This window comes from Misgurnus anguillicaudatus, chromosome 17 (genome assembly GCF_027580225.2).
Source record: "Misgurnus anguillicaudatus chromosome 17, ASM2758022v2, whole genome shotgun sequence".
Lineage (NCBI taxonomy): Eukaryota > Metazoa > Chordata > Actinopteri > Cypriniformes > Cobitidae > Misgurnus > Misgurnus anguillicaudatus.
Genome location: NC_073353.2, coordinates 33,903,137 through 33,928,899, shown reverse-complemented (window position 1 = coordinate 33,928,899; position 25,763 = coordinate 33,903,137). Strand labels below are relative to the sequence as shown.

General features: G+C 36.3%; 1 protein-coding gene across 3 annotated transcripts in view; it reads left to right on the top strand.

Moving 5' to 3' along the window:
* The window catches only part of tfpia (tissue factor pathway inhibitor a), a 37,844-nt gene that overhangs the window by 594 nt on the left and 11,487 nt on the right, over positions 1-25,763 (top strand). For 2 of the 3 annotated variants that reach the window (XM_055215028.2, XM_055215030.2), the window contains exon 2: positions 19,351-19,554. In XM_055215028.2, the coding sequence (XP_055071003.2) occupies positions 19,351-19,554 (204 nt within the window). The remainder of the gene's footprint in view (positions 1-19,350; positions 19,555-25,763) is intronic. The other variant, XM_055215029.2, reaches the window with a different exon arrangement.

The window sequence follows — 25,763 nt, the reverse complement described above, 5'->3', positions numbered from 1 at the left end:
ACATGAACAAACAATGAACAATACTTATACTACATTAATTATTAATCTTAGCTCATAGGTTTTTAGATTACTAATAAGGCAAATCTGTTAATATTAGTTAATGCACAATGAACTAACATGAAGAATTGTGACATTAACAAATATTATTTTTTGTTGGTTCATGTTAGCTTATGCATGTACTAATATTAACAAATACAATCTTATTGGAAAGTGTTACCTACAAAACAGGTAAAAATAATTTTACTGGGGCGATCCCCTTTAAAATACTGTAGTAAACTTAGTTTGCATCTAAAAAATGCATAGTACCTCAGAGGTACATATTGGTACCAAATGTGTACCTAAATGACATTTTAAAGGTTACTGCCCCAGTGAGAGTTTTGGACTATTTTTGACCATTCTTTTCTGACATTGTAAACATTTTTAGATCATGCTTAAAGTTACATTACTAGATACAAGGATTGCTTGTTTCCCACCACTGAGCACTCAAATGCAAACATTGACTGGGATTAAATCCAAATCAAACTTCAGATTTCATTTCTGTCAACAATGGCTCAGTGTTTTTTAAAACCAGTATCTAAGGTTTCCAAGTCGGGGAGGTAAAGCTCCTTGTGGATTGAAGGGATTTGGGCGCATGAGCACGCTGAAAATGTTGTTTAAAATGGGCCTTTGACAAAACTCCCATATATACTAAAGTGGTAACACTTTACAATAAGGTTAATTAGTTAACATTAGTGATAAGTGACATTAATAATAAACTGCACTTATATAGCATTTATTACTCTTTCTTTGTTCATGTTAATTTCAACAATTACTAAAACTTTATTAAAATCTTGTTAATGTTAGTTAATGCACTGTGAACTAACATGAACCAACAATTAAAAGCTTAATTTCTATTAACTAACAAAGATTAATAAATACTGTAACAAATGTATTGCTCATGGTTTGTTCATTTTAGTTAATACATGTTAACTAATGAACCTTATTGTAAAGTGTTACCAATAAGTAAATCAAAACTTACCTGATAACGAATCACTTAATGGCATGTGCAATAAACCCATTATAAACCTATACAAGATATGCATAAAAAATACAACCGTGGTTCAAACTGGGGTAAGCAAAGTCGGTACTATGCAAAAAAATAAAATAATTTAAGACTGCAATAATATTTAAACTGAGTTCATGTGTTTTTCACAGGCTAAAAATTGTGCACCCTCTAGTGTACAAATAGCACAATGCTAGTATCCATGTAAATTAAATGCATTTATTTATTTTTTATTTTATTTTTGCAGTAAAGCATAAATTTGGCATTTACAAATAACTTGATTTGCTTACCTTAAGTTTCTCAAACGAGACTCCTATTTTATGTTTTCACTACAGCACAGCTGATCCGCTCAGTGCCGTTCACAAAGCTAGAGCTTTTGGTGTGTGATAATGGCATCTTTGCAGCACTGTCAATCCCACAATCCACCTCAAGAGCATGGCATTATTCTTCTGTAGAAATAAACTGAAATCGTTTGCTCAAAACACTCAAAAAACACGCTAGAGATGCACTGTTACTCTTTAAAGTGGTGGTTCACCCAAAAATTTAAATTCTGTAATCATTTACTTAACTTCATGTTGTACAAAACCTGTATGCGTTTCTTTATTCTGTTGAGCACAAAAGAAGATAAATGATGGTAAGCAGCACACACTTGACCGTACCCATTGACTTTCATAGTATTTGTTTTTCCTACTATAAAAGTCAGTGGGTACCATCGACTGTGTGCCATCATATATAAAAATATCTTCTGTTGTGCTCAACATAATAAAAAGACTAATAGTGGTTAAAAATAACATGTGGGTGAGTGAAAGAATTTACATTTCAGGGTTTCCTGCCGCACTTTGCAGTTCGGGTGGCCCGCCCAAGCTGGGGAACCCTACCGCCTTAACTAGGTCGTCCAAAAAAAAAATCCACTGCACAAAAGGCCGTCAAGTGCATCTCGGAGAGTATTGCGGACGCGCTTCACACCGCGAGCTGGCGCACTCGGCACACGACCGAAATGAGAGAGAGAAAGAAAGAGACATGGTCCACCGTTCCTGTCTGAAGGACATGGGCGGATTGACCATCTGGCAATTCTGGCAAATGCCAGAGGGGCCAGTCCATTTTTTATGTGGACTGGTGAGATTTTTTCTACATATAGAGGTTACGCGGACGCAGTAGCGAACCGGTCATCTGGAGCACTGAGAGTTTTCCCAGTGAGTCGCATGGCAATGTGGGCCAGTTTATGACAATAATGACAATAACAATTACAGCACTGTGTTTTTTATCTGGACCCACTTGTAACTCGCTGCTTTAATTGCTGCCTCCTTCTAAACACACAGTCGCTTAGTGCTACGATCGATCTAACAGTGCACATCAGTGTCAAAATGTTGACAAATCAAAATGAAAGTTTCTCTTCACAGAAGCCGCAGTGAACGACTCACAGACACTCGAATTATACGAACGAGCAAGAATTTAAAGTTTTAAGAAGTCAGTGTTTCTTAAGACAACCGCGAATTTCAGCCAATCAGATTACAGAGCTGAGAAGCATTCCAACCAATTAAATAAAAGAAGGCTGGAGTTTATGTTCACTATGTTTGAGCCTTTGCATAGTGCTTTACACCTGAAAGCATATTGCTATTTTACGAAAAAATCTGTCCTTTAAAAAAAACAGATTATTTGCAAACCCAGAGATGCAAACTATTTAACCTTAGGTGAATATTGGCATTTTAATTTAAAAATAAAATTTTATTATTTGCCAAGTAACGCTATTGCTGCAGGGACTGTCAGTCAAGCAAATAGAAACAACAGATGTTAATAGCATAATGTGCGTAAATTGTGGATTAAATTAGAATGGAAGAATTTACGAGAGGCCAAAACTTTTATTACATGTAATAAAATGGCTTTACTTTTTTGTTAATACGAACGATATTTTATATTTAGTATTTAATAAATAATTGTTAAATGTAGTAGATTCTGTAATCTATCGCACAAAGAAGCACCCGCACCCATAATGTTAAGAACATTCTGTAAAAATATAACCTTGATATCTTTAATAGGGATGCACAATATATTGTTTCAGCATCAACACCACAATTCGTGTATCAGCAATAGTCACATCGCAGAACATATATAGCTCATTTTTTTCCTAAAGAAACACTATTTTGGACCCTTTTGCCAGTGGTACACTAAGAAAGGTTTTAAACAGCAGAATAATGTAAATTTGGGTAACACTGGAATATAAATACAACATATAAAACACATTTTAAATATTTCTGGCATTCGTACCCAGAGCCCTGAGTTTATGTTCGTAACCTATTCCATACTATCACAACTGCTACCGTTTTATTTTGATATTACCTTATATACAGATACAAATACAGACTAATCTCATTACAGTAACGATGACTTTTTTGGCTGCAGTCCGTTTTGTAAAGTTTCAGACTTGCTTAACAGCAATCAATATGCTGCCTCTCCATCCTCTATAAATCTCTTCAGCTTCACTGAATGCTTGGAGGTCACAATCTTAACCCAACAATGTAGTTGTTATGATGATGATAGCATATGTTTTAATTAAAGGATTTTTAAAAATAGATTGGTGCTTGTATTAATGCAATGAAATATTAACAGAGCGGAATTCTGGCTTGTGCATGTGCTAATGTTATAAAATCTGCCAGCTTGACACTATTTGCTTCATGCTTGGTCTCATTTTACTGTTACGTCTCACTTAAAAGGATTTGCATCTTTGCACAGCACACTTAAACACAGCACATAAAGCTCTTAATGAACTGAACAGCATGCAGTGTAAAATTTTTTACTTTATTTTATCAATTATCACATAACTGCTGCAAAAAAATAACATTCACTTCAGTTGTTACTCCAGCCATATAAGAAATGATTAAGATGGGAAGGTATTGCTTTGTAGAATATGGATATTTGACATAAAAATATAAATAGTGGCCTCATCATTCATCTCTATACTTTTGACTTTGCTGTTGTCATCTGGCACAGTGTATGGAGGTGGTTGTTTGACCTCTCGTGAAGGATTCTGTCAGATATATTCCTGAAAAATGTGAATGTCCTGTGAATGTGAATAGTCAGACTCAGAGATTTTCTTTATGAAAAATAGGTCTGTGCTGTTGTGTTACCAGCATTGAAGTTCACATTCGCCAGATGCGACCTCCATTTTCAAGATGCTGCTGTGTTGATATGGCATGACAGTTTATGAACCGGTGATATATTGGTAACTTTTCAAAGAGGAAACGTGTAATAAATATTTTCCCCAATTACATGACTGACCTTATTATTATTATAAATATATTATTGACAATAGATAATTTTTTAAAATCTAGATTAATCGCATGATTTCATGAGTTAACTCGCTATTAATCGCAAATTAATCGCACATTTTTATCTGTTATAAATTTACCTAAATGTAACACTTTTCACGCATGGATTTGGTCAATTTATATGCTATATGCAAATGTATGTTTACAACAGCCTGTTTACATTTTCAACAGAACCATCAACCATAGTTTTATATATGATTTTCCATTTAGAAGACCTTGTTCTTTCTCCATTCTGTTTGCTGCTGATCATTTGTGACATGCGCTGGCAAATTGAGTTGGAATGAGCAAATTAAAAAAAGTGTGTCATTTATAATTTAACATTCTCTATTAAAAAAATTCAAAACAATTGGAACAATTGTTGGAATCTAACAAAGCATGACAGAACTACACCTGTTTACGCAGAGCAAAAACAATATCAATATATGTTAAGTATGTTTTTCTTTTATTGTTTAATTTTGACATTGAGACAGACCACTTTAAGATAGGCTAATGCAAGGGTTTAATATAATGATACACAACAGATACTTTTACTCAACAGTTAATCCAAACATTCACTTCAGATATAACAGAGGTCATAACAGATATTTTTAAAACTGTAATTTTGTGTTAGATGTCTATATATATCGGGGTTGCGCACTCACGCGTTTGTATGCATGCGTTTCAGACGTCTCCGTCAGACATCGCTTTTGAGTCTTGTCACTCTTAATAACTCTTTTAACATCAAACAGGTCCCGAAATGTATCTCTCTTAATAATTATTTTAACATCAAGCAAGTGATGCAGTCTATTTTCTATCATTTCTGAATGCTTTAAAAACAAAACTAAAAAGTGAAAGAAGACGCATCTTTGCTTTATATGGATTTGGGACAGTACACCTCACAGAAAACGTGCAGATAAAGATCATTTTAGATATTTAATGACCATTTACAGCATTGGATTTGCTGTACGAGAGCTTAATGTTCTTATTTTTATGAAAACCTCCGACTCATCTAGACAGCTCAGGTCACTTGCTGCGCCTCAATTCATCCAGCTAAACAGAAATTATGTGTTGCGTTAATCGTGCGTTAATAAAATTAGTGCCGTTAATTTTGACAGCCCTAAAATATATACAAATATCTGAGCCTTTATTTTTTTTAGTTCTATAGTCTGTACACTGAAAAAATCCGATTTATTTAATTTACTTAAATTTTTTTTAAAGGTAAGTGGTTTCATTCAATTCATTTAAAGGTGCAATGTGTAATTTTTTGAATGATCTCTTGACAGCAATGCAATATAATATAGATAACTATATTATCAGTGGTGTATAAAGACCTTACCTAGTTAACTTTTATGTTTTTATTACCTTAGAATGAGTCGTTTTTATCTACATACACCGAGGGCCCCCTTACATGGAAATCACCATTTTGTACCACCATGTTTGTACAGAAACTTTTTTACTAAGTTGTCTCCAACAATGATATGTTTGTCCTGTGGTGGCTGCTGTAGCTTTTCTATGCGTTTCAAAAGTGAGGGGTGAGCCGTGGACTGAGCCGTTGGTTGCAATTTGCAACATCACCACTGGATGCCACTAAAATTTACACACTGCACCTTTAAGCTACATTAAAACAAAAGTTTTTTTTATTCTTTTCTATTTTTATTTGTTTGGTTTAAATGTAGCCTAAATAAGTTCATTGCAACCACTTACCTTAAAAAATTGAGTAAATTGAATGAATATTTTTTTCAGTGTATTTAGCGGCGTACAAAGAAGTTATATTTAGACATTTGTGTCATAAAGGTCAGTTTTTTAAAATTGAGATTTATACATCATCTGAAAGTTTAATAAATAAGCTTTCCACTTGAATCTGGAATCTGAGGGTGCCAAAAAGAATCTAAATGATTAAGAAAATCGCCTTTAAAGTTTTCCAAATGAAGTATTTAGCAACACATATTACTAATGATAAATAATATATATATTTTCCAGTAGAAAATTTACAAAATATCTTCATGCAACATGATCTTTACTTAATATCCTAATGATTTTTGGCATAAAAATCTGTAATTTTGACCCATAAATGTATTGTTGGCTATTGCTACAAATATACCTGTGCAACATATGACGTTTTATGGTCCAGGGTCACATGTTTGTTTTGGCCATACTATCTTTTTTTACAATAATGTGAATTAATGTTTACTGAAACCAAACCTAAGCTGATAATCAGCATAATCCTCAGTTAATTTCTTTTTCCTTGTACCAATTTTAGTCATGACTCTTGAGTCAGAGGAAATCATGGTTGAGCTGATAGCTCTATCTTTTCCTGGGTTCTGACCCCTTTTCCAGACAAATGGCTTATTTGAACTTTCCGTTTATTGAAACGGTTCATAGAATTGCAAAAGCTCCTCCCTTGGGGCCCTTTTGAATGGTCTGTGAAAGTGAATGTGAATACCAGTGAAATACCAGGAGAGGTCAGAAAGATCTGTGCTCCCATGATGAGATGACAACAGAGGCTGTCATTGCATGCTTGTTTTAAACACAATACAATGCCAGAGGGATGTTATTAAATATACAGACTTTAAAATATCTATCATTTTTATCTATATTTTTTTCACTCATACGAGTCTATATTTAATATAGACTTGTATGGTTTAAAGTATAGGCGATCAATGTAAATACTTTATGTTAAAGGGGACATTTCATTAAAATCTGATGTTTTCCATGTTTAAGTGCTATAATTGTGTCCCCAGTGCTTCTATAAACCTAGAAAATGTGAAAAAGATCAACCCATTAACCTAGTTTTGGTAAACCATTCTCTGCAAGCATGGGAAAAATAGGTCATTGAAATTTGGCTCCCCTTGTGATGTCAGAAGGGGATAAAACCGCCCCTTAATCTGAACTATCCAACCACAAGTCACCTAATTTGCATTTAACAGGACACCCAAAACGGCACATTTTTGCTCACACCTACAAAGTGGCAATTTTAACATGTTATAACAAATTATCTATATGGTATTTTGAGCTAAAACTTCACATATGTACTCTGGGGACACCAAAGTTTTATTTGACATCCTTAAAACATCTTGTGAAATGTCCCCTTTGAATGCATGGTCAATTTATTTAAAGCTGTAATCTATAACTTTTTATTTCAAACAGAGATGGCGATAGAGAGTTAATTGGAGTTATTTTCTATAAAAGTACAAATAACAAAGAAAAAATCAGCACACGGAAGAGCTCCCATTTGCATTACATTTTCTATAAAAGTCAAATGAAGTCAAACTAACATTGACCGTGAAATTGTACCCGACAGCTCAAATTATAATACATTATTGTAATCCTACCATTGCAAATCAGAGAAAGGTAAAGAGACCAAGCAAAGTCAAGGCCAAGAAGCCATAAAATTACTTTTGTGAACACAAATTTAAACCTAAGCTCTCAGATTTAATTTGAAAGATCAAATCTGCTGTATTGCAGTCTGTCTCTACTGGGATTTGAGGCCTTTAATGTCAAACCTGTTATAATTCTTGTGGAGCCGCCAGCAAGCTTTGAATGTTTGAGCATGAATAAGATTTAAGATGTTAACATTATCAGAACTTCAGCCAAACTTAGCCACCAAAATAGGTGGTTTTTACAGTGAGCAGGTTTGCTGTGGTCCAAACCCCGAGTGCAATTCTTTCCGACGCCCCCCGCAGGGCTATGTGGTTTCACATAGCCGATAAGTTTCACACTTATTATCAAAGATGATGCATTTGCATTCATCCTACATCATCATCGTATTATTAAAAGTATTCCGCGTGTGAGCTGCTTTCACATTCACGCGAATTGCGCCCCAGTCTCAGTGTAACCAAACTCAGACAACCTTGTACAGGTATAGGGCTTTGCAAAAATATTGATACTAACTATCCGTGATAAACTTTTCCACGATAGTGTATCGATATATAAAAAAACATCCAATCCCTCTGTGTGCGTCAAACAACCTCCTCCGCCACTGCTGTAGTTGTCGCTGTCCAGTTGTCTGTCATATACGGCCATTTGGTCAATTTCTCAGAAGTTAGCGGGAGTGAGAAAATGGCAGAAAATTTAAAAATGCCTGCAGCTTTCAGGCCGATGTGTGGAAGCACTTTGGTTTTAAAAAAAGTAAAAAAAATCTAGCTCTTTTCCCCCCAATTTTAAAAAGGTATCGCAATGTATCGCAACAGTGCACTGTACCGTACCGCGACGCATTGCACTGGCACATATGTATCGTGATATGTATCGTATCGTGAGGCCCTTGCCAATACCTAGCCCTATACAGGTAGTCTCGGGTTTGGTACCTCAGTGCACATGCGGGCCCGCACGACAGCGTTCACATTACAAGTTTTCATGCGAACCACTGAAGTGGGGCATTTTTCAAAATCCAGCCAACACAGAAACACTTGGAGGCAATCGTTAAAATCAAAAAACAGAATTGGCTCTGTAGGGATACTTTTCTGGTTCCCTGTTATGAGCTGCTCGCTGAACGTGTCAAACCGTTGACAGACAGAAAGCGCCTCAAAGCATTACGATTGACTAAACAAAAACTTTAACTGCAGGCCACGTCCATTTTCGTTTGCAGTTTACAAAGTTTAGGACTGTCACAGAGACAAGTGTGATATTTTAGGACACCTATTTCAGTGACATCTGTCAGGTTTTTAAATATGTTTTCACCATTTCACATCATAAAGGATGCTTACAGCATCCTAAATAGCTGACTTGTAGGACTGTGACGGATCACAAAACTCATGGTTAGGATCACATTACGGTTTTTGAGGCACGGATCGGATACATTTTCGGATCAGCAAAAAAAGTGTGGGAAAAATCTAATAACAAATAAAGAAATTACAAACATTTATAAAAAAGAACAAAGTTGCATATTAAGTAAGATCTAAAATTAGTATTAGGTACATAAATCATCAAATTAAATGAAAAATAACACTTTATTGTACGAATTAAATATTATTATTATTATTTTTTTAGAGCCACAGAAGTCATTTTCTCTTTGTCTTGGGTTGTTTGATTAACAATAATGACACAGACTTAAGTAGGTTAATTGAGGTAACTGTCTCTTTAAGAACAAATAAGCACAGACTGGCTGACTTATAATTCACAAATGTTTTTATTAGAAAAAGAATACTGTGAGATCATTTTGTGTATACAGTATATGCCCTGTCAAGAACAGAAAGATTTTATGTTGCCTTACTTTTTAAAACGCGGCTCAGTCCGTATATGCACTACTGAGGGCACTTAAACACGTGCACACACACAGGCGGAGGGCGAATTCCTAACAGCGCTTCAGGATGAAGATGCAGCATAAACAGTCGCTTCACATAAAAACCTTACGTTGTTTTTCATTGCTTTATTCAGCAAATGTATGTTAATGGACTACAGTATGAGACACAGTAGCGCAACTCTCTCTATAGTTTACACATGAGGAGTTCTGATCTTTGAAGGGAATTACGTCTGACTCAAGGTGGACCGGACACATTTAACCTCATGTGCGTACAGAAATCTGCTCACTTTTTATGGTTAAATTGTTTTAGATCAACTGTGATCCGTCACAGCACTACTGACTTGTATTTGCTATCAGGGGTTATGGGGCCCTAGGCAAAACCATGAAAATGGGCCCCACTGGTGTAAAAATTTTCATAGCACTGCAATTTTACAAGTGAAATTAAAACACACAAAAAGAAAAATGTATATATTTAAGTGTAGAAGTTTTTATTAAGTGCAACATATTAAGCAATGTTATTATAGTGCAACAACTGTAGTGCAACAGAACTACAGTACTGCATGTATCAATACAAATATCATGGATATTAATACAGAATAATTACTATAGGGTGAAATTGTATTTTGTATACTGTTTTTGAATCTTACTATAATAGTATATTTTTTAGTCTCTAAGAATTTTACTACAGATTACTACAGTAAATTCTATAGTATAATAGTCTTTTTTTCATATGGGTTCATTTAGAAAGGGTGATGGACATTTTTCTGATGTTTTTAAATTAGCATACGCATTGAACAATGTAAAGCAGAACAGACCGTTACTTTGTGATTGCTTTTCTTCCTCTGCTTTTCTCTTTTTCTCTTCAGCTCCTAAAAGGTACAGTTTTAATGCCATAGTTTGCCAAAGCCTACCACCGCAACCTGACTAAAATAAGTCTTGTTTTTATCTTTATTGAAAGATGTAACGTAAACATTATGTAGTATACGAAACTACATTACCCATAATCCCAAACGTTTCATTTCCAGGCATGAGACACATCTCCAAGCTCGTAATTAACATTATGCAAATTAGCCCGCTTTGCTCCACGCATGTAGTGCGTTATGCCTGCTGATCGTGTCCATGAGAGTTGTGCAATGACAAAATAATTTTATGCATAGAGGGCCCCCGTCTTGTCAGAGGGCCCCAGGCAACTGCCTGTATTGCCTGTTGGACGGGCCGGCCCTGTTTGCTATTAAAGCTGAAGCCTGATGGTGTCTTCACTGTGTAAGGAAAAGAAGTTTGGACAATTAAAACAATAAAACACTTGTGCTCCACAAAAACAAAATCATAAGGGGTTTTCACACTGCGCTTAACCCTGGGTTATCTTCATTCTAAACCCCGCTTTTAACCCTGGGTTAAGGAGCGTTTCACACCTGTAATTTGAAAGCGGTGTTAGCACCGCTTTTTACCCAGGGTTATGAAACCCTGCTCTGGAGCAGGGTTAGCACCACATTTGTGGTGTTAACCCTGCATTGTGGTGCCAAACGCATGCAGTGTGAAACGAAGCAGGGTTAGAATGTTATGACCCTAATTAAACACAGCTGAAGTAGCTAATCAAGGCTTGATAATTAAAGACAGGTGTGTTGAAACTGGGTTGGAGACTCCTGACCCAGGGTTTAGGAATGCACAGTGTGAAACGTCAAATTATGAATACCCAGGGTTATCTCTTAACCCCTGGTTAAGTTTGAACAGTGTGAAACATGAAAAAAATAACCCAGGATTCCGTTAACCCTGGGTTTAGAATAACCCAGGGTTAACAATTTCAGGTGTGAAAAGCCCTATAGAGGCTTAGAATAGCACAAGCACATTTTTGTAACAATCTTTATATAACCTTTTAAGTTTTGCTGGTGCAGGCAAAAAGTCACCTAAGTGATGTTTCCTCATAGTGTATTGCTCAAACACAGGCAATGATATATGACTATAGAGTATATACTACTCAGGGTCACTATTTGAGGGTGAGATTAAACCAGTAGATCAGCAAGACTCATCAAGTCACGGTGCATTAAAAGTATCCCAGTGACTCTTCGTGTGATGACATCAACGGTTTGTTTTCATTAGGAACCAGCTAAGCAGCAGGGTTTAGTCAAGGCACGTATTGACATTGTTTTTTGTCTCTCTGTCAGATCGTAGAGAAAATTTATTCCAGCTAAGATCACATATCAACACTAACTTATTGCAAATGCCCTCTGGGCTGTTTGTGTTACTCATGAAGATACAGCATGGTTGAACGGGCTTGACATTGGATGGCTTTTGCACGCAAACAGAGCAGATTAAAGATAAAATATTAAAAGAAATACGTGGGTTGTCTTATTATTATTATTATAATTATTATTCAGATTTGGCTTTGATCAGTCTTTACACAGCTGGATTAATCTGAAAAGTTGCATTGGAGGTTGATAATTTTTTGATGCCATCTTTTCCCCTATAGGCTATAATTGAATTGGCTAAATAATATTTTTCTTCCATTCTGAAGTCAGACAATCACTTCTAAGGATTAAACTAATATTTGGAACATATTGTGTAATTGTAAAAGTTTCCTCTCATTTATTCTTTTGCGTTTGTAATGGACAGTTTAATGTCCTCACTGGCAAATACAAGTGTTACTAAAATCCCCAAAACAGTTACTGTAGCTAAGCTTATGTTCCAATAGCATATTTGTGCGATCGTATTACAGCAAAAAAATGTGGCAGTTCTGTTACCAATAAAGAAATTGGAAGTTTTAACCGAAATGTGATATCATTTTCACAGTCGCATATTTGCGATATGCGAGTGATCTATCTCCTAATGATTTTTTTTTGGGGGGGGGCATTTGCCTTAATTTATAGACAGTATGTTACTTAGAAGAGGACAGGAAAGTACAGGGTGGAGAGAGGGGTACAGGATCACCAAGGGGCAACCTTCTGATCTCTCTTGGCGCTTTTCTGTAGTACCCCACGGTTTGGTTTGGTTTGGGTCGGGTCAGCTTACTTTTGGGAGCTTTTCCATTGGGTGCAGTACGTAGTACCCAATACTTTTTTAGTACCACCTCTGTCACCTTCTGATCTCTCTTGGCGCTTTTCCGTAGTACCCCATGGTTTGGTTTAGTTTGGGTCGGGTCAGCTTACTTTTGGGAGCTTTTCCACTGGGTGTAATACGTAGTACCCAATACTTTTTTAGTACCACCTCTGTCACCTTCTGATCTCTCTTGGCGCTTTTCCGTAGTACCCCACGGTTTGGTTTGGGTCGGGTCAGCTTACTTTTGGGAGCTTTTCCACTGGGTGCAGTACGTAGTACCCAATACTTTTTTAGTACCACCTCTGTCAGAGTTCAAGCGACCCGAGCTGATACCAAAATGTGACGCGAAAACAGTGTAGATCACTACCAGCGTCATCGCTATAATGTAAAAGATTAGCTTTACCTTCATGCTAGCCTGCGCTGTCTCGAGTAAACCTGTTGTCATTTGTGCTTTTCTGTAAGTTCCCAAACTCCTCTGTAGCGATGAAAAACATCCACAGGTTGTGAATCAGGAACACTATAACATTTTTTCCAGACTTGCAGTTTGTGGCAGCACATGTGCGACACGCACGTCCGCATATATGCTTAAATGCAATTTAAATGAGGCTCAGCGGAGCGCGACGACCGACGGCACGGTGTTTGTACAGAAACTGTCATGTGAGACAGAGGTAGTAATAAACGTGATGTGCAAACATATATTTGTGGTGGTCAATTTTAATTTTGTGGAAGTAGTGTGTCCAGTTCCACACCTATAATCCCTCCCACTCCGAAAGTGTTACTAAACTTGATGGAAAAGCTAACCAAGCCAAAGTGAGGTGATCTGACCCAACCTGACCCAAACCAAACCGTGGGGTACTATGCAATGGAAAAGCGCCATCTGATGAAGCCAACATGGAAGTGACTTAAACTGCAGTTCATTGACTGGCCACTAGTGGCTGGCTGCAAAAATGAGTAAATTCTCATACACCACCATGTTAAAATAGGTGTGAGTGGTTTCAACAATCAGCAATTTCAGCTTCACCCACGTCTCACCTCTTTACCCATTTTCGGTTATCCGCAAGTGATGCGCTGTGACGCGCGGCCAAGATGGCGACGGCAATCTCTGCCAACTATTGGCTTCAAAAAAGCACCTCACAAACCTATGGGTGATGTCATGGACACTACTTCCATATTTTTTACAGTCTATGGTCTGCACCATATGGAGCACTGCCTAATACAGTGGTTCTCAAACTGGGGTCCGGGGCCCCCAGGGGGGCCGCGAGATGATGCCAGGGGGGCCCCAGTTTTATGACATTTTATAAAATACATTAATTGATCATGAATTCTGTGAAATTAAACCTAAAAAAAAATGCAGCACTACTTTGTATAATTTAATGTTTTGTTTAATTAAAATGTGAAGTTTTAGAACTTTTTTTTTCATAAATTTTCTTTGGGCGGGCCGCGAAGGAATGCACCGAACCCAAAGGGGGCCGCACGCTGAAAAATTTTGAGAACCACTGGCCTAATACACCATCATTTCCAACCTTTATAAATTATTTAACTTACCCAGACAGCTGCTTGCCAAGACAGTCAGCTTTTTTAAGACACATTGCCAGTGGTTTCAAATACTACTGCATGAACTTATCAAATCATGACATCTACAGTAACACATCCTCTCCACTGACATTTCGAACAATAGAATGGTGTTCATGCGTGCATGCATGGGAAAATATTGGGTCTCATCTCTGCTATGACCTTCATAACATGCTGTGATCTTTTCTCTATGATTGATGATATTTTGCATTTGCGTTAATAAGAGTACTTTGTTTCATTTAAGAGAACGACCACTCCATGTATGCCTGCATTAAATTGCATGCTTATACATCTACAGTATGGTTATTAGACTTTTTTGTTTGGTAGCGTATTACACAGAAATACATTACAATATTTTACGTAATTGTTTATATAATTGTGGGTCAGTCAGTCAGGAACTTTTTTGATTGTTATATTTTATGTAAATGCTAAGAATATAAATACAATTTTGCAGAGATGTATAGTAACGAAGTAGAACTACTTCACTACTGTACTTAAGTACTAAAAGAGAGTATCTGTACTCTACTGAAGTATTATTTTTTTCTCCTACTTCCACTTTTACTTCAGTAAATTTTTTCTTTGAGTTTAATACTTTTACTCCAATACATTTTTTATGTGCTGCATAGTTACTCGTTACACGCGTTATAAAAATGTTACAAATCATTCCAAACCCACATTATCACTGCCGGAGCGGTGATACACGTTAGAAACACACACCTATCGTGGTCTAAACCAATTGGAGATAGTGAAGGGTGGACCCCTCCCTCCCTCTCACTCACAAATATGATCCGCGGTGATCCGCATTGTGTAATACTCCGCTTCGCGTCGTGCCTAACAACGCCCCTTAGCTGTTATAAAATGCACTGGTAACCCACCGCTTCTCGGGGTTTATTGCTTTAATCCAACCTGTCAGGTTGTAATTTGACCTATGCTAGGTTGTTTCAACTTAAAAGGCTGGGTTGTATTTACCCATTGTTGGGTCAAATATAAACACTTTCTGGGATAATGTAACCCAATGTCTAGGTTTGTACCATTCTGACCCAAATTTTTTTATAGAGAGTAATTTAAACCGATTTACCGGTTGAATCTGTAAATCTCTCTTGGCTATACTGTATAGCCATGGCCTCTGGACTTTATCCGCTTCTAATTGAATCAGATAAATGAAAACATGACTCAGACTGGAAGAATCACAACCTCTGGCTATGAGTCAAAGCATTATTTAAGTCAGGCCATTGTCAACTGTCTAACGCACCCATCTGTATCTTTATTACTAATACTACTCCTGACAAGACCGAAGAGAAGCCAATTCTTAATATGCCACATAAAAAAGTTGCACTGCATTTTAAACTGACTCACCACTTACTAATTTACAGATGTCAAATACGTTTTCACTCATCATTATATTGTGCCATTAAGTTACAGTTCAACTCTGCTGTTGGTGGTATTAATCACGGCATTGTTGCTTGGGTAACTAAAAAACAGACCTTAAGCAAACGTGACACGTACAATGCATTGTAACCATCCTTCACTTTTACGAGACTGAGAGTTCTTGAAAGTCCTCTTTTGAGATAGTAGCTGAATTCCTGCTTGTGATAAAATCAACACCTACTATTCTCGACAGGTATATAAACAAGCTAGGACTGAGTCTCAACATGGGGCAACCTGCCCAAACACTGCATTAGCAAAGATGTTGGCAATGCACCAGTTTTGGGTAGTTCTGACCAGTATCCAAATTGAGGTGTGTTGAGGTTGATGCCAAACAGAGCAGAACATTATAGCTTAGGAAAAAAGAAGCTGGCTTCAATAAATCCCATTTTAAACACTGAAACTACATGTTTAAAAATTTTACATTGCAGAACTGTTTATTGGCATGGAACAAAAACAACCGTGTCAAACCGAGCCCCTATTTTTCTTTTCATGATTTACATTTTTTTTTGGTGTGTAAGTGTTTGTTAGTACATGTTAGCGATCTGAAAAGTTACGAATCCCAAAGTCTACATCGACGCAAGTTATCGTCTACAAACTGAAATCTCTTTTCTTTGACTATAATGAACGTAAGGATTATAGGCAACAGTTTAGTTCCACAGCGATTTGACGTGGACTCAATGCACATTATCATAACTTATACCACGGGGCTGTTAAGTGCTTTATTCTCATTGGCTGAGAAATGTTCCATGGGTGTTGATTATTTTTCTGTAAACCGCACACCCAACTGGTCAAATGTCTTAAAAATAGACACCAGAGCAATGCTTTTGGTATATGGGGAATAACTGACTCCAGTCCTTTAAATTATTCGAAAATTACCACCTTGGGTGTGCATTATTTTCTTATAATTCAACGGCCCGTCGTCAATTATTCCTTACTTCGCCCGCTTCGACTCACAGCCTGTAACTGTACGTTCACTGTGGCTTCTCTCAGCTGCAAGGAGTGTCAAATCCACGGCGTCGCGTTTTGAGCGACCAGAGCGTCAATCATAAAGTTGAAAGAAGCTCAACTTTATGGTAATGAGCTATGCGGCAAGCAGCGTCAAAACACCTGCAACCAGTCGGAATATAGCCTAGTCGTTCTTCGCTGGCTGATTCCTAAGAAACATATGATTTAAAATTTCGTTACTACCAAAACAATAGTTCAGATAAAACAGACTTCAGAGCGGCCAGAGGGTCAACAAGCTTCCCCGTACTTTTTGACAAGCGTCCTTGACCGGGCGAACTGAGCTTCTTTGGAAGCTAAAGTCTGTGGCAGTGTGAACATACAGTAACTAGCTGAATGTTTTCATATTTAAATAATGTAATACTGACTATTTTAACGCGAGTTTTGAGCAGTGGAGACTAGAGTAGCCCTGGTTGTTGTTTGTCATTTCTACGATCACAAAGGTCACTGTGATTTCACCAAGTAAGTTGTGATCCTGGATCAACATTTTTTGTTGATCCTGGATCAACGTTTTAATCAAAGATACCCAAACCTACCCTTAACTCAAACCCTAACCATTTTTGAACCCTCAAATTAGTGTGAAATAATAGTTTGAGGAGTATTTCTTAAAAGCCCCTAACCCAATTCTAAACCTAAATCTAACATACACACTAATCCTAATCCTGTAATCTGATTGGTTAATGAAAATGTTGATCCAGGACCAACAATGGTCTTGATCCAGGATCACATCTTACTTGGTGAAATCACGTTCACCGATCACAAATGCAGACATGGTTTTATATTTTAGTATCCGTACCTTATCGACCTTTACATTCTGCTCAAGCCGTGCTGGCAAAGTGAGCTGTTGTGAGCTGATCTTCCAAATATGATCAGGAGCGTCACATTTCCCGCACACGCTTGAGGTATTCGGCCAATCACAACACACTGGATAGCTATCCAATCGTAGCAAACCCCACTTCTCAGAACGATGAGCTTTGTAAAAATCGACCCGTTTCAGAAAGGCGGAGCATAAAAAGCAGCAAAAATGTATCTACAGTATCTGGAAAATAATGTGGAAAACCATGTGAAATGACACAAAATGCAAAAAATAACATTAGCAAATGAATAGGGGCTCCTTAAAGAGATCTTAAGTATACATTAGAAACAAGCATCATTTAATTATAGCTCATGTAAATGATGTAATTAATTTTCCAGACTATTTTTATTTTCAGATTGAAGTTAGCAATGTAAACAAAATTATGTAAAAAATTATATTCAATAGGGCTGCAAAATATAATGAAACACCGCAAATATAAAAAAATTGCATATGTGAATGGTTTGCAATAATTAAATTTTTTTACACAATTTTTGTAATAATAATTGAATAATTTTAACACTTTAAAAAGTTTTGCATACTCAAAGCTTTAGGTAGATACAGATAGTAGAGAGATAGTAGAGGTGATATGATTTAATGATGTTATACATTTTACCTTGAAGCATTACCATATCACATATCTTATTGGCTAGCAAGTTATTACATAATTTTTTAATATCGCACAGTCCTAATCAACCTTATTGTACAGTCTGACCAAGATGTGGGTTTTTCTTTCCTATTGGATGGCAAACAATATCAAACTGATTAAATAAAGATATAGACTATAGGATATGGATTAGTGTTTCCCACTTCTGCACAAGATTGGAATTTTAGAGGAATCCAAGTGATTGTGGAAAAGCACCGTAGAGATCATTATAACACAAGTTGTGTAGTAAGAGAGACAGCAGAGGGATGAACATCAGGATGTGAAAGAAAAAGAAATCCAGATACCAACAGGATGTTGTCACTCAGGTCCAAGACCATCTGTTACTTCATTTGTGGTGCTGTAGATTCAATCCTTGTGTGAACAGGATTTACCACTGAGAATACACTTCACACAGCATGCTTTTGAAGGAGCAGTTCACCCAGACATACCAAAGACTGTTTACTTACCCTCTTGTAGGTCGAAGACTTTTTTTATCTATGCAAGACAAAAAAAAAAAAGAGTTTAGTTAAATGTTAACACTGCTAACAAAGTGATGGTTGACAAAGGGTTGTGAAGCTTCAGAAATGATATATAATGATGTTTTCCAATACAGCTCAAGCTATATAGTAATGAAACAGTTATGATTTTTCAAGGTCAATGTTTTATAAGCAACTTTACTATTATTTGCAGACGATTATATCCAAAGAGACTTGCATTGCTTTGCAAGGTAAACATTATGTTGCATGTTCTCAAACCTATGACCTTTTGTGCTGCTAACACAATGCTGTACAACTGTGCTAAACAGAAACGGCAAATGTGCCGATGTTGATTTCATCTTTTTCTTAAAGCAGCAGAAAAGAAAGAATGAAAGAGTACATAAACAAGATCGCTTTAGTGTTACCTGAATGTTGTAAGTTTCTTTGGAAAAAAGTGTCTGCTAAATGCCTAAATGTAAATGCAAGATGTTTTTTCCTTGTTAACGTGTCAAAATTTGAGACAAGAGCTACATCTTAAGCACAATGATCAAAGATGCAACATACTGTACATTATTTAGTTATGCACTTTTTTATTGAAGGTAGGCCTATATATAGGAATATAGTTCTATATAGACACTAGAAAACATTTTAAACCATAAGGCTTTTGGAGGGGGGGGGGTAATGTTCCCCACACAGGGTTTTATGAATTATGTGCAGAACGCAATTATAAAGCCTGGCTTCTTTCCACTTTCAGCAGATGGAGTGAGATCTGAACTCCGCATTTTCCATCACTCATGTGCCCTGAAGAAAGATGAAGGGCCCTGCAAGGCCATAATGGACAGATTTTACTTCAACATTGACACAGGTCGCTGCGAGGCCTTTGAATATGGAGGTTGTCAAGGCAATGCCAACAATTTCGAGACCCTGGAGGAATGCGAGCAAATGTGTGTTGTGAAAGGTAAGTCAATGTTATGTTTACCCTACTAGAACTTGTCAATAATGAATAAACATCATAAAAATATTAATGTTTACCCTCAAACAAAAAATGTTTCTGAACATTTTCAAAAAATGAAGGAAATCTTTATACTCTTTGTGTAACTATTGTGCTCTTTTGATTGGATGGCCTGTTCTATTTGTAGTAGGGATGTTCATTTCAGTTCATTTTTCTGACCGACAACCGCAGCTTGTTAACCAATCAATAACCGTTAACGGATAAGATTTTAATATTAAATTGTCATTGAGTAAAAATTCAGTTGCTAGTTGTCTATGACCCAGTAAAAACAATAAAAAAATTCTAGGGCTGCATAACAACTAATCTCAACTAATCGTTTGCAGAATAAAAGTTTTTGATTACATCATATACTGTATGTGTGTGTATTGTGTATAATAATTATGTATATATAAATACACACACATGCATACACAGTTTTAAGAAAAAATATTTGTATATATTAAAGGAACAGTATGTAGGATTGTGGCCAAAACTGGTACTGCAATCACAAAACTTGTGGCTAAAACTGGTACTGAAATCACACAACTGGTGGCCAATACACAAAATGACAACATAAACATCAGAGGCTGTTTACACTTGGCATTAACATATGTTTTCGTCGATCGGATCACAAGTGGACGACGTTAATGCCAGGTGTAAACGGTGTTCAAAACGTTTTAAGCTCGTCCACTTTCGACCACTTTCAACCACATCCAGAGGTGGTCGAAACCACTTTCGATCGGATCGCTTTGGAGTTGCGGAACGCACATGTGGTTGAATGCGTTCGAACAGCCACACGCGACCGCCTTCTCTCCGCCCATTTATCTAATCTGAGGTATTAAACACAAGTTTTACGTCTTTTTTTACTTCTGGCGTGAACATTCGGTGAACAGCGCTATTTTTAGCCTTTCATTGATAAAACTAAGCGGCTGATCTCCGTAGTTTCGTTTTGAAAGCGTGTGAAAGTTGCGCGATCCTATTTCATCAATTGCGCTGAAAATTCAAAGAAAGCTCTTACATACTCATGTACAAAACACTGTGCAGCATGTTTACTTGCTAAACAAGCAGTGCACTCCGACATAATATTAGTTTGCGTACATATAAACTCATAATTACCCCCGCTCAGGTTTGAATGACAGCAGAGAGACTCGCCCACCGTCTCACAGACCACCCCCTCATAGTATTCAGCACAGAAGCGGTCGAAAGTGGACAAAAGAGACGGATTTAAATACCAGGTGTAAACGTAATGTGTCTCTCTCGTCCACTTGTGATCCGATCGATGAAAACACATCTTAATGCCAAGTGTAACCAGCCCCTAAGTTGAGGGCTGCAACTCCACTTTTTAAATGACAATATCCTGGCCAGACCACTGTTGTATTTGAAATGAAAATTATTTCTTAATGTCTAGTGACATATCAGGGCCATTTTATGATTAATTGATATAGATTTCTTACATACTGTTCATTTAAGTATTCATATTTATGTATAATATCAATTTAATAATGTAAATATTTATTTGATATATAAATGCATGTGTGTGTACACAATACACATATATGATGTAAACAAAAACTTTTATTCTGCAAACGATTAGTTGCGATTAGTTGTAATGCAGCCCTAAACATTTTATTTTATTGTAACGTGCTAACAGCAGCAACAGATTAACAACAGAACCAGGATTCATACATCATCAAATTATTTAACCAGACCGTCAGGGCACCAATAATTTGCATCATTCACAGGACATTCACAAATTAAGGAAAGAAAAGTGGCAAAACTTCTGCCATGTGTCAACACGCATCGTGCATTAACAAATATTTTTTTCCTTTTAACTGATAATATAAATTGGTCATAAATTCTTACCTACGGGTAAGAATATGAACATCGCTTATTCTTAGTGACGATATTCCACCCGACTTACAAATGGCATTCCAGAAAAGCGTACTTTGGGTTCAATAAAAAAGATTAAGCAATAAGGTACAGCAGGCTGTGCTGCTTTGTGGATATAGTCACATATAGGTTTGCCACTTATGATTATTTTGATAATCGAATAACCAAACGATTATTTCGATTAATCGATCTATTGGTTAAAAAATCTTAATCAGGGTATTTATGCATAAAACTTTAAAAGTCACATATCAAGTTAATAATAAAATCGGACATTTTTAAATAAAAATAAAAAAAATTGTCCAGTTTTTAAACAGTAAAAGCTCCAGTCACAGCTAAAGGGGGTCAATAGGCAGCATGCACAAGGGAGTATATTCAAAATATGCAGTCTCATGTCACTGATACATTGTTTCACTGATACATCATGTCACTGTCAGAAAATATTGTCAAAAATGATCCCTAGATGTCACTGGGGCTGTACCCTTTCAAAAAGCAAACTTTACACCTAAAGAGTTCAAATGAGTACCTCAGAGGTACATAATGATACCAAAGAGTGCATATCAGTAGAGATCGACCAATACTGTTTTTTTTTTAAACCGATACCAAATATTTGGATGCTTATGCTTAAACAAACCCTTATAATAACAACAATCACTCCCTCTTTGCATACAATGTAATAAATAGGGGTCTGAAAGAGTGAAGAATAATATACATTTATTGAATAATATCACTGGAATAATACATTGTCAGGAAAGTAACAAACAAAACAGCTTATATGTCATTGAAATTCTTAACTGGTATTTATGTCAGAATAATATGGTTGTTGACAAAGCGCTGTTTATCTATGGATTTACTCACGCATTAGTTTTATCAATCTGCGACAGCTCGCAGAGGTAATAAATAATTACTAGAATAGTTTGTCTCTATTTCTTCTCCAAGCTGCATACATTGCATATCAGGCATTTATAACACATCTCATCTGTGCATTAATGTCGGTTATGTTTAATAAGTTAATTACTTTGCTTTAATTAATCATACTCGAAGCATGTAAGACTATATATGTGGACATTTGACAAAAAGCAACAGGTCTCTGTCAAAGTACTCATTTGAGTAGGTGAGTAAGAAAAGCCATTACTATAAAATTACAATATATTGTTTAATAGCACAGCAGGAATGCTGTATTGACCAATCAGCGGCCTTGACCGGAACAATGTAATGACTTTATAATCACAGATATAACAAACATTCTGTTATATGTTATACACTTTTATGGGCATGTGAATGGTTTACTATGAGGGAGTTGCCAGCTGCTCATAAAGATGCCATATAAACAATCGTGTAATACATGGTTTGGTGTGGTGCTGTAATTATTGCTGGTTTATAGCACCAGAACGTGTCATAATTACGACTTTGTAGAACACATCTTACAAAAAACCCAATGCAGGCAAACAATAAATATTGGTATGCTATTTGATTATAAAAAGCAGTTAGTAAACACCTCTATGTCCTTGCATTACTACATTATTATATATGTTAAAGGAATAGTTAACCCCAGATTAAATATTTGCTCATATTTAACTTCATCCTAGGTGCAAATGACTTCCTTCTTCTTCAGCCAAACACATTTAGAGTTATATTAAATAATATAAGCTCTACCTAGCCTTGTAACAGCATTGATTCGTGGCCATGTGTGTTTGAAGCCCATACATCATCAGATAAAGGAATCCATACGACTCAGGTGGGTTATATGACTTTTGAAGGAAACTATATGTTTTTGAGAGAAAACGGTTATTACTTTGAGCCATTTTAGTGACCGATTCGACATCACGTTGGATTGTAAACACATCTAGATATAAAATGGCGGCATGCTGGCTCCACATCGATACGCAAAACAATCATAGTTTTTTGTGATCATATGATTAGTCTCATGGCTTCAGATTTAAAGCCATTCCAAAGCTGGTAAGAGCCAGGGCCGGGTTTCCCAAAAGCATCGTAAGGCTAAGTAGATCGTAAAAACGATCGTACGAATCATCTTAGAATTACGGGCTGTTTCGCAAAAGCTTCGTAACTTAAGTTGCACTTGAAAATCATGGTAGATCTACGAATGCTCTGGAGTAATCGTTCATTCATAAGTGCATCGTAAGACAACAGAGTTACAAGGTCACCTACAGGACAACCAGCAAACTGCACTCCTGCAATGACGATAATGTAATGTTTTAAATGTTTATTTATTTATTGGGTTCTTCTTTGTTTATTTTATATTAAATATATAATATAATATATTTAAAATTCAAATGAGAAATCAAATTTAAATGACTAAACATAAATTAATAAAGAAGGAAAACGTATTTTGTACAAGTTGGTAAAAGTTTTTTGTATTTTGGTAAAAGTTGGTATAGCAAATTGATAAATGGTTCATACCGATTGCTGCTATAATTCATCTAAACTTTGTTTTGAAGGGAAATGGCATCTAATTAAAGAAACCAAATAAATATTTACGGTACAATGCAATAATCCATAATAATTAATAAACATAGATAATAAACAACAAATAATAATAATCTAAACTATAATAGAAACGCAGAAGGCATTTCGCAGTGGGACGAGTCCTAACTAAATACGGAAAAGAATATTTAATAAATTATTAAAACATTTAAAAAGTGATTGAACAATAATGAAAATATATTATTAAAAATATTAGTGCACATCGGCTGAAGATCATTAGCCTAAACAAGCTTCTGCTACAAATTCGAGTCATTCTATTGGTGACATTTCAGCACTTGACAAATGGATAGCGACTCGTAAGTAGCACTTAAAACCCAGCTGCGAGCGATCGTTTCACGTGCATCTTTTGGAAACGCACGTAAATGAACAACGAGTGTTCGTTAAGTAGCTCGTAGAAAGCGCTCTTAAGTGCTAAGTTCAATCGTTACCCAGGATAGTTTTTATATAACTTCAATTGGCTAATTTTTATTTTGGGATAAGCTATTCCTTTAAATAAATTTTTTGCAGAATCGCTAGCTTGACTTCCCGGAGCTATTGTGCTTTTTTGTCGGGCTACCAAAGTCTATGGGCCCTATTTTAACGATCTAAGCGCATTGTCTAAAGCGCACAGCGCAACGTCTAAATGGGCGTGTCCGAATCCACTTTTGCTAATTTAACGACGGGAAAAATGGTTTGTGCGCATGGTCGAAAAGGGTAGGTCCTATTTTTTTAATGAGTAATGGGAAGGGTTTGGGCGTAACGTGCAATAAACCAATGAGAGTCTCAGCTCTCATCCCCTTTAAAAGCCTGTTGTGCTGGCGCTATGTCTAATCCCTATTTAGATGACGGACTTTGTAAACTGAAAAACTAAGCGAAGGAAGAAGATCCCCAGTTTAAGATTAATGTTAAATAATTGTGTTGTTTTTCACTTTTGAAATTGTTATTTTTTCATTAAAACCTTTAAAACCCGTTTTCATTTAGTCATTGAAGTAAAAAAGCAGGCTTTCAATTGCTTTAAATGTATGGCTATCCTATATCATCAAAAAATAATTTAGAAGTATGTAAGAAAAGGTTTTTACTCTAAAAATACTTTATTTGTAACAAACAGGAGATAAAGAATTTACAAATGGCCCTCACGTTTCAGCACTTGGACAGCGTCAGTTTTTTTTTAAGCATTACTTAAAAATGTTTCTCATCTAACCATATCCACAGGTACAGAGTCATCATATACAATAAATCCATGAGGTAGCATTTAAAAACAGATGCATGTTTAAAGCAAAGCATTTATTTACTTACCAGGCTGCAGGTGAAGCAGTTCTTTGTGCCTTCTAACGTCTCATAATTAGTCCTCATTTATGTCCAAGAGACTCAATAATAATTGTTTACATTCAATCTTTTAATCTTTCATATTTAAAAGCATTTTTGTGCTGCTGCGCATTCATGTATGTGTTGAGCAAACCCGCGTTGTCGTCCCGTTTAGGCGCATATTACTAATGCGCTCTTTAAATAACAAAAATACATATTGCGCCATTGACTTAGACTTTAGAGCAGGTTTTTGTTGGTCAATGGCATAGTCTATTTTAGTTGCCTCAAAATAGCAAAGCGCCAACAATGCGCCTGAACACAACTCGTTTTCAGACCAGAACGCCCATGGGCGCAAAATGAGGTGCAAATGCATTTGCTATTTAAACAATGCGGCGCTAAACGTGAAACTTATAATTGCGCAGGGTGGAAAATAGCAAACGACACTTGCGTCGCGCATTGCGCTGCATTGCGCCAGGTGTAAGATAGAGCCCTATCTCTGC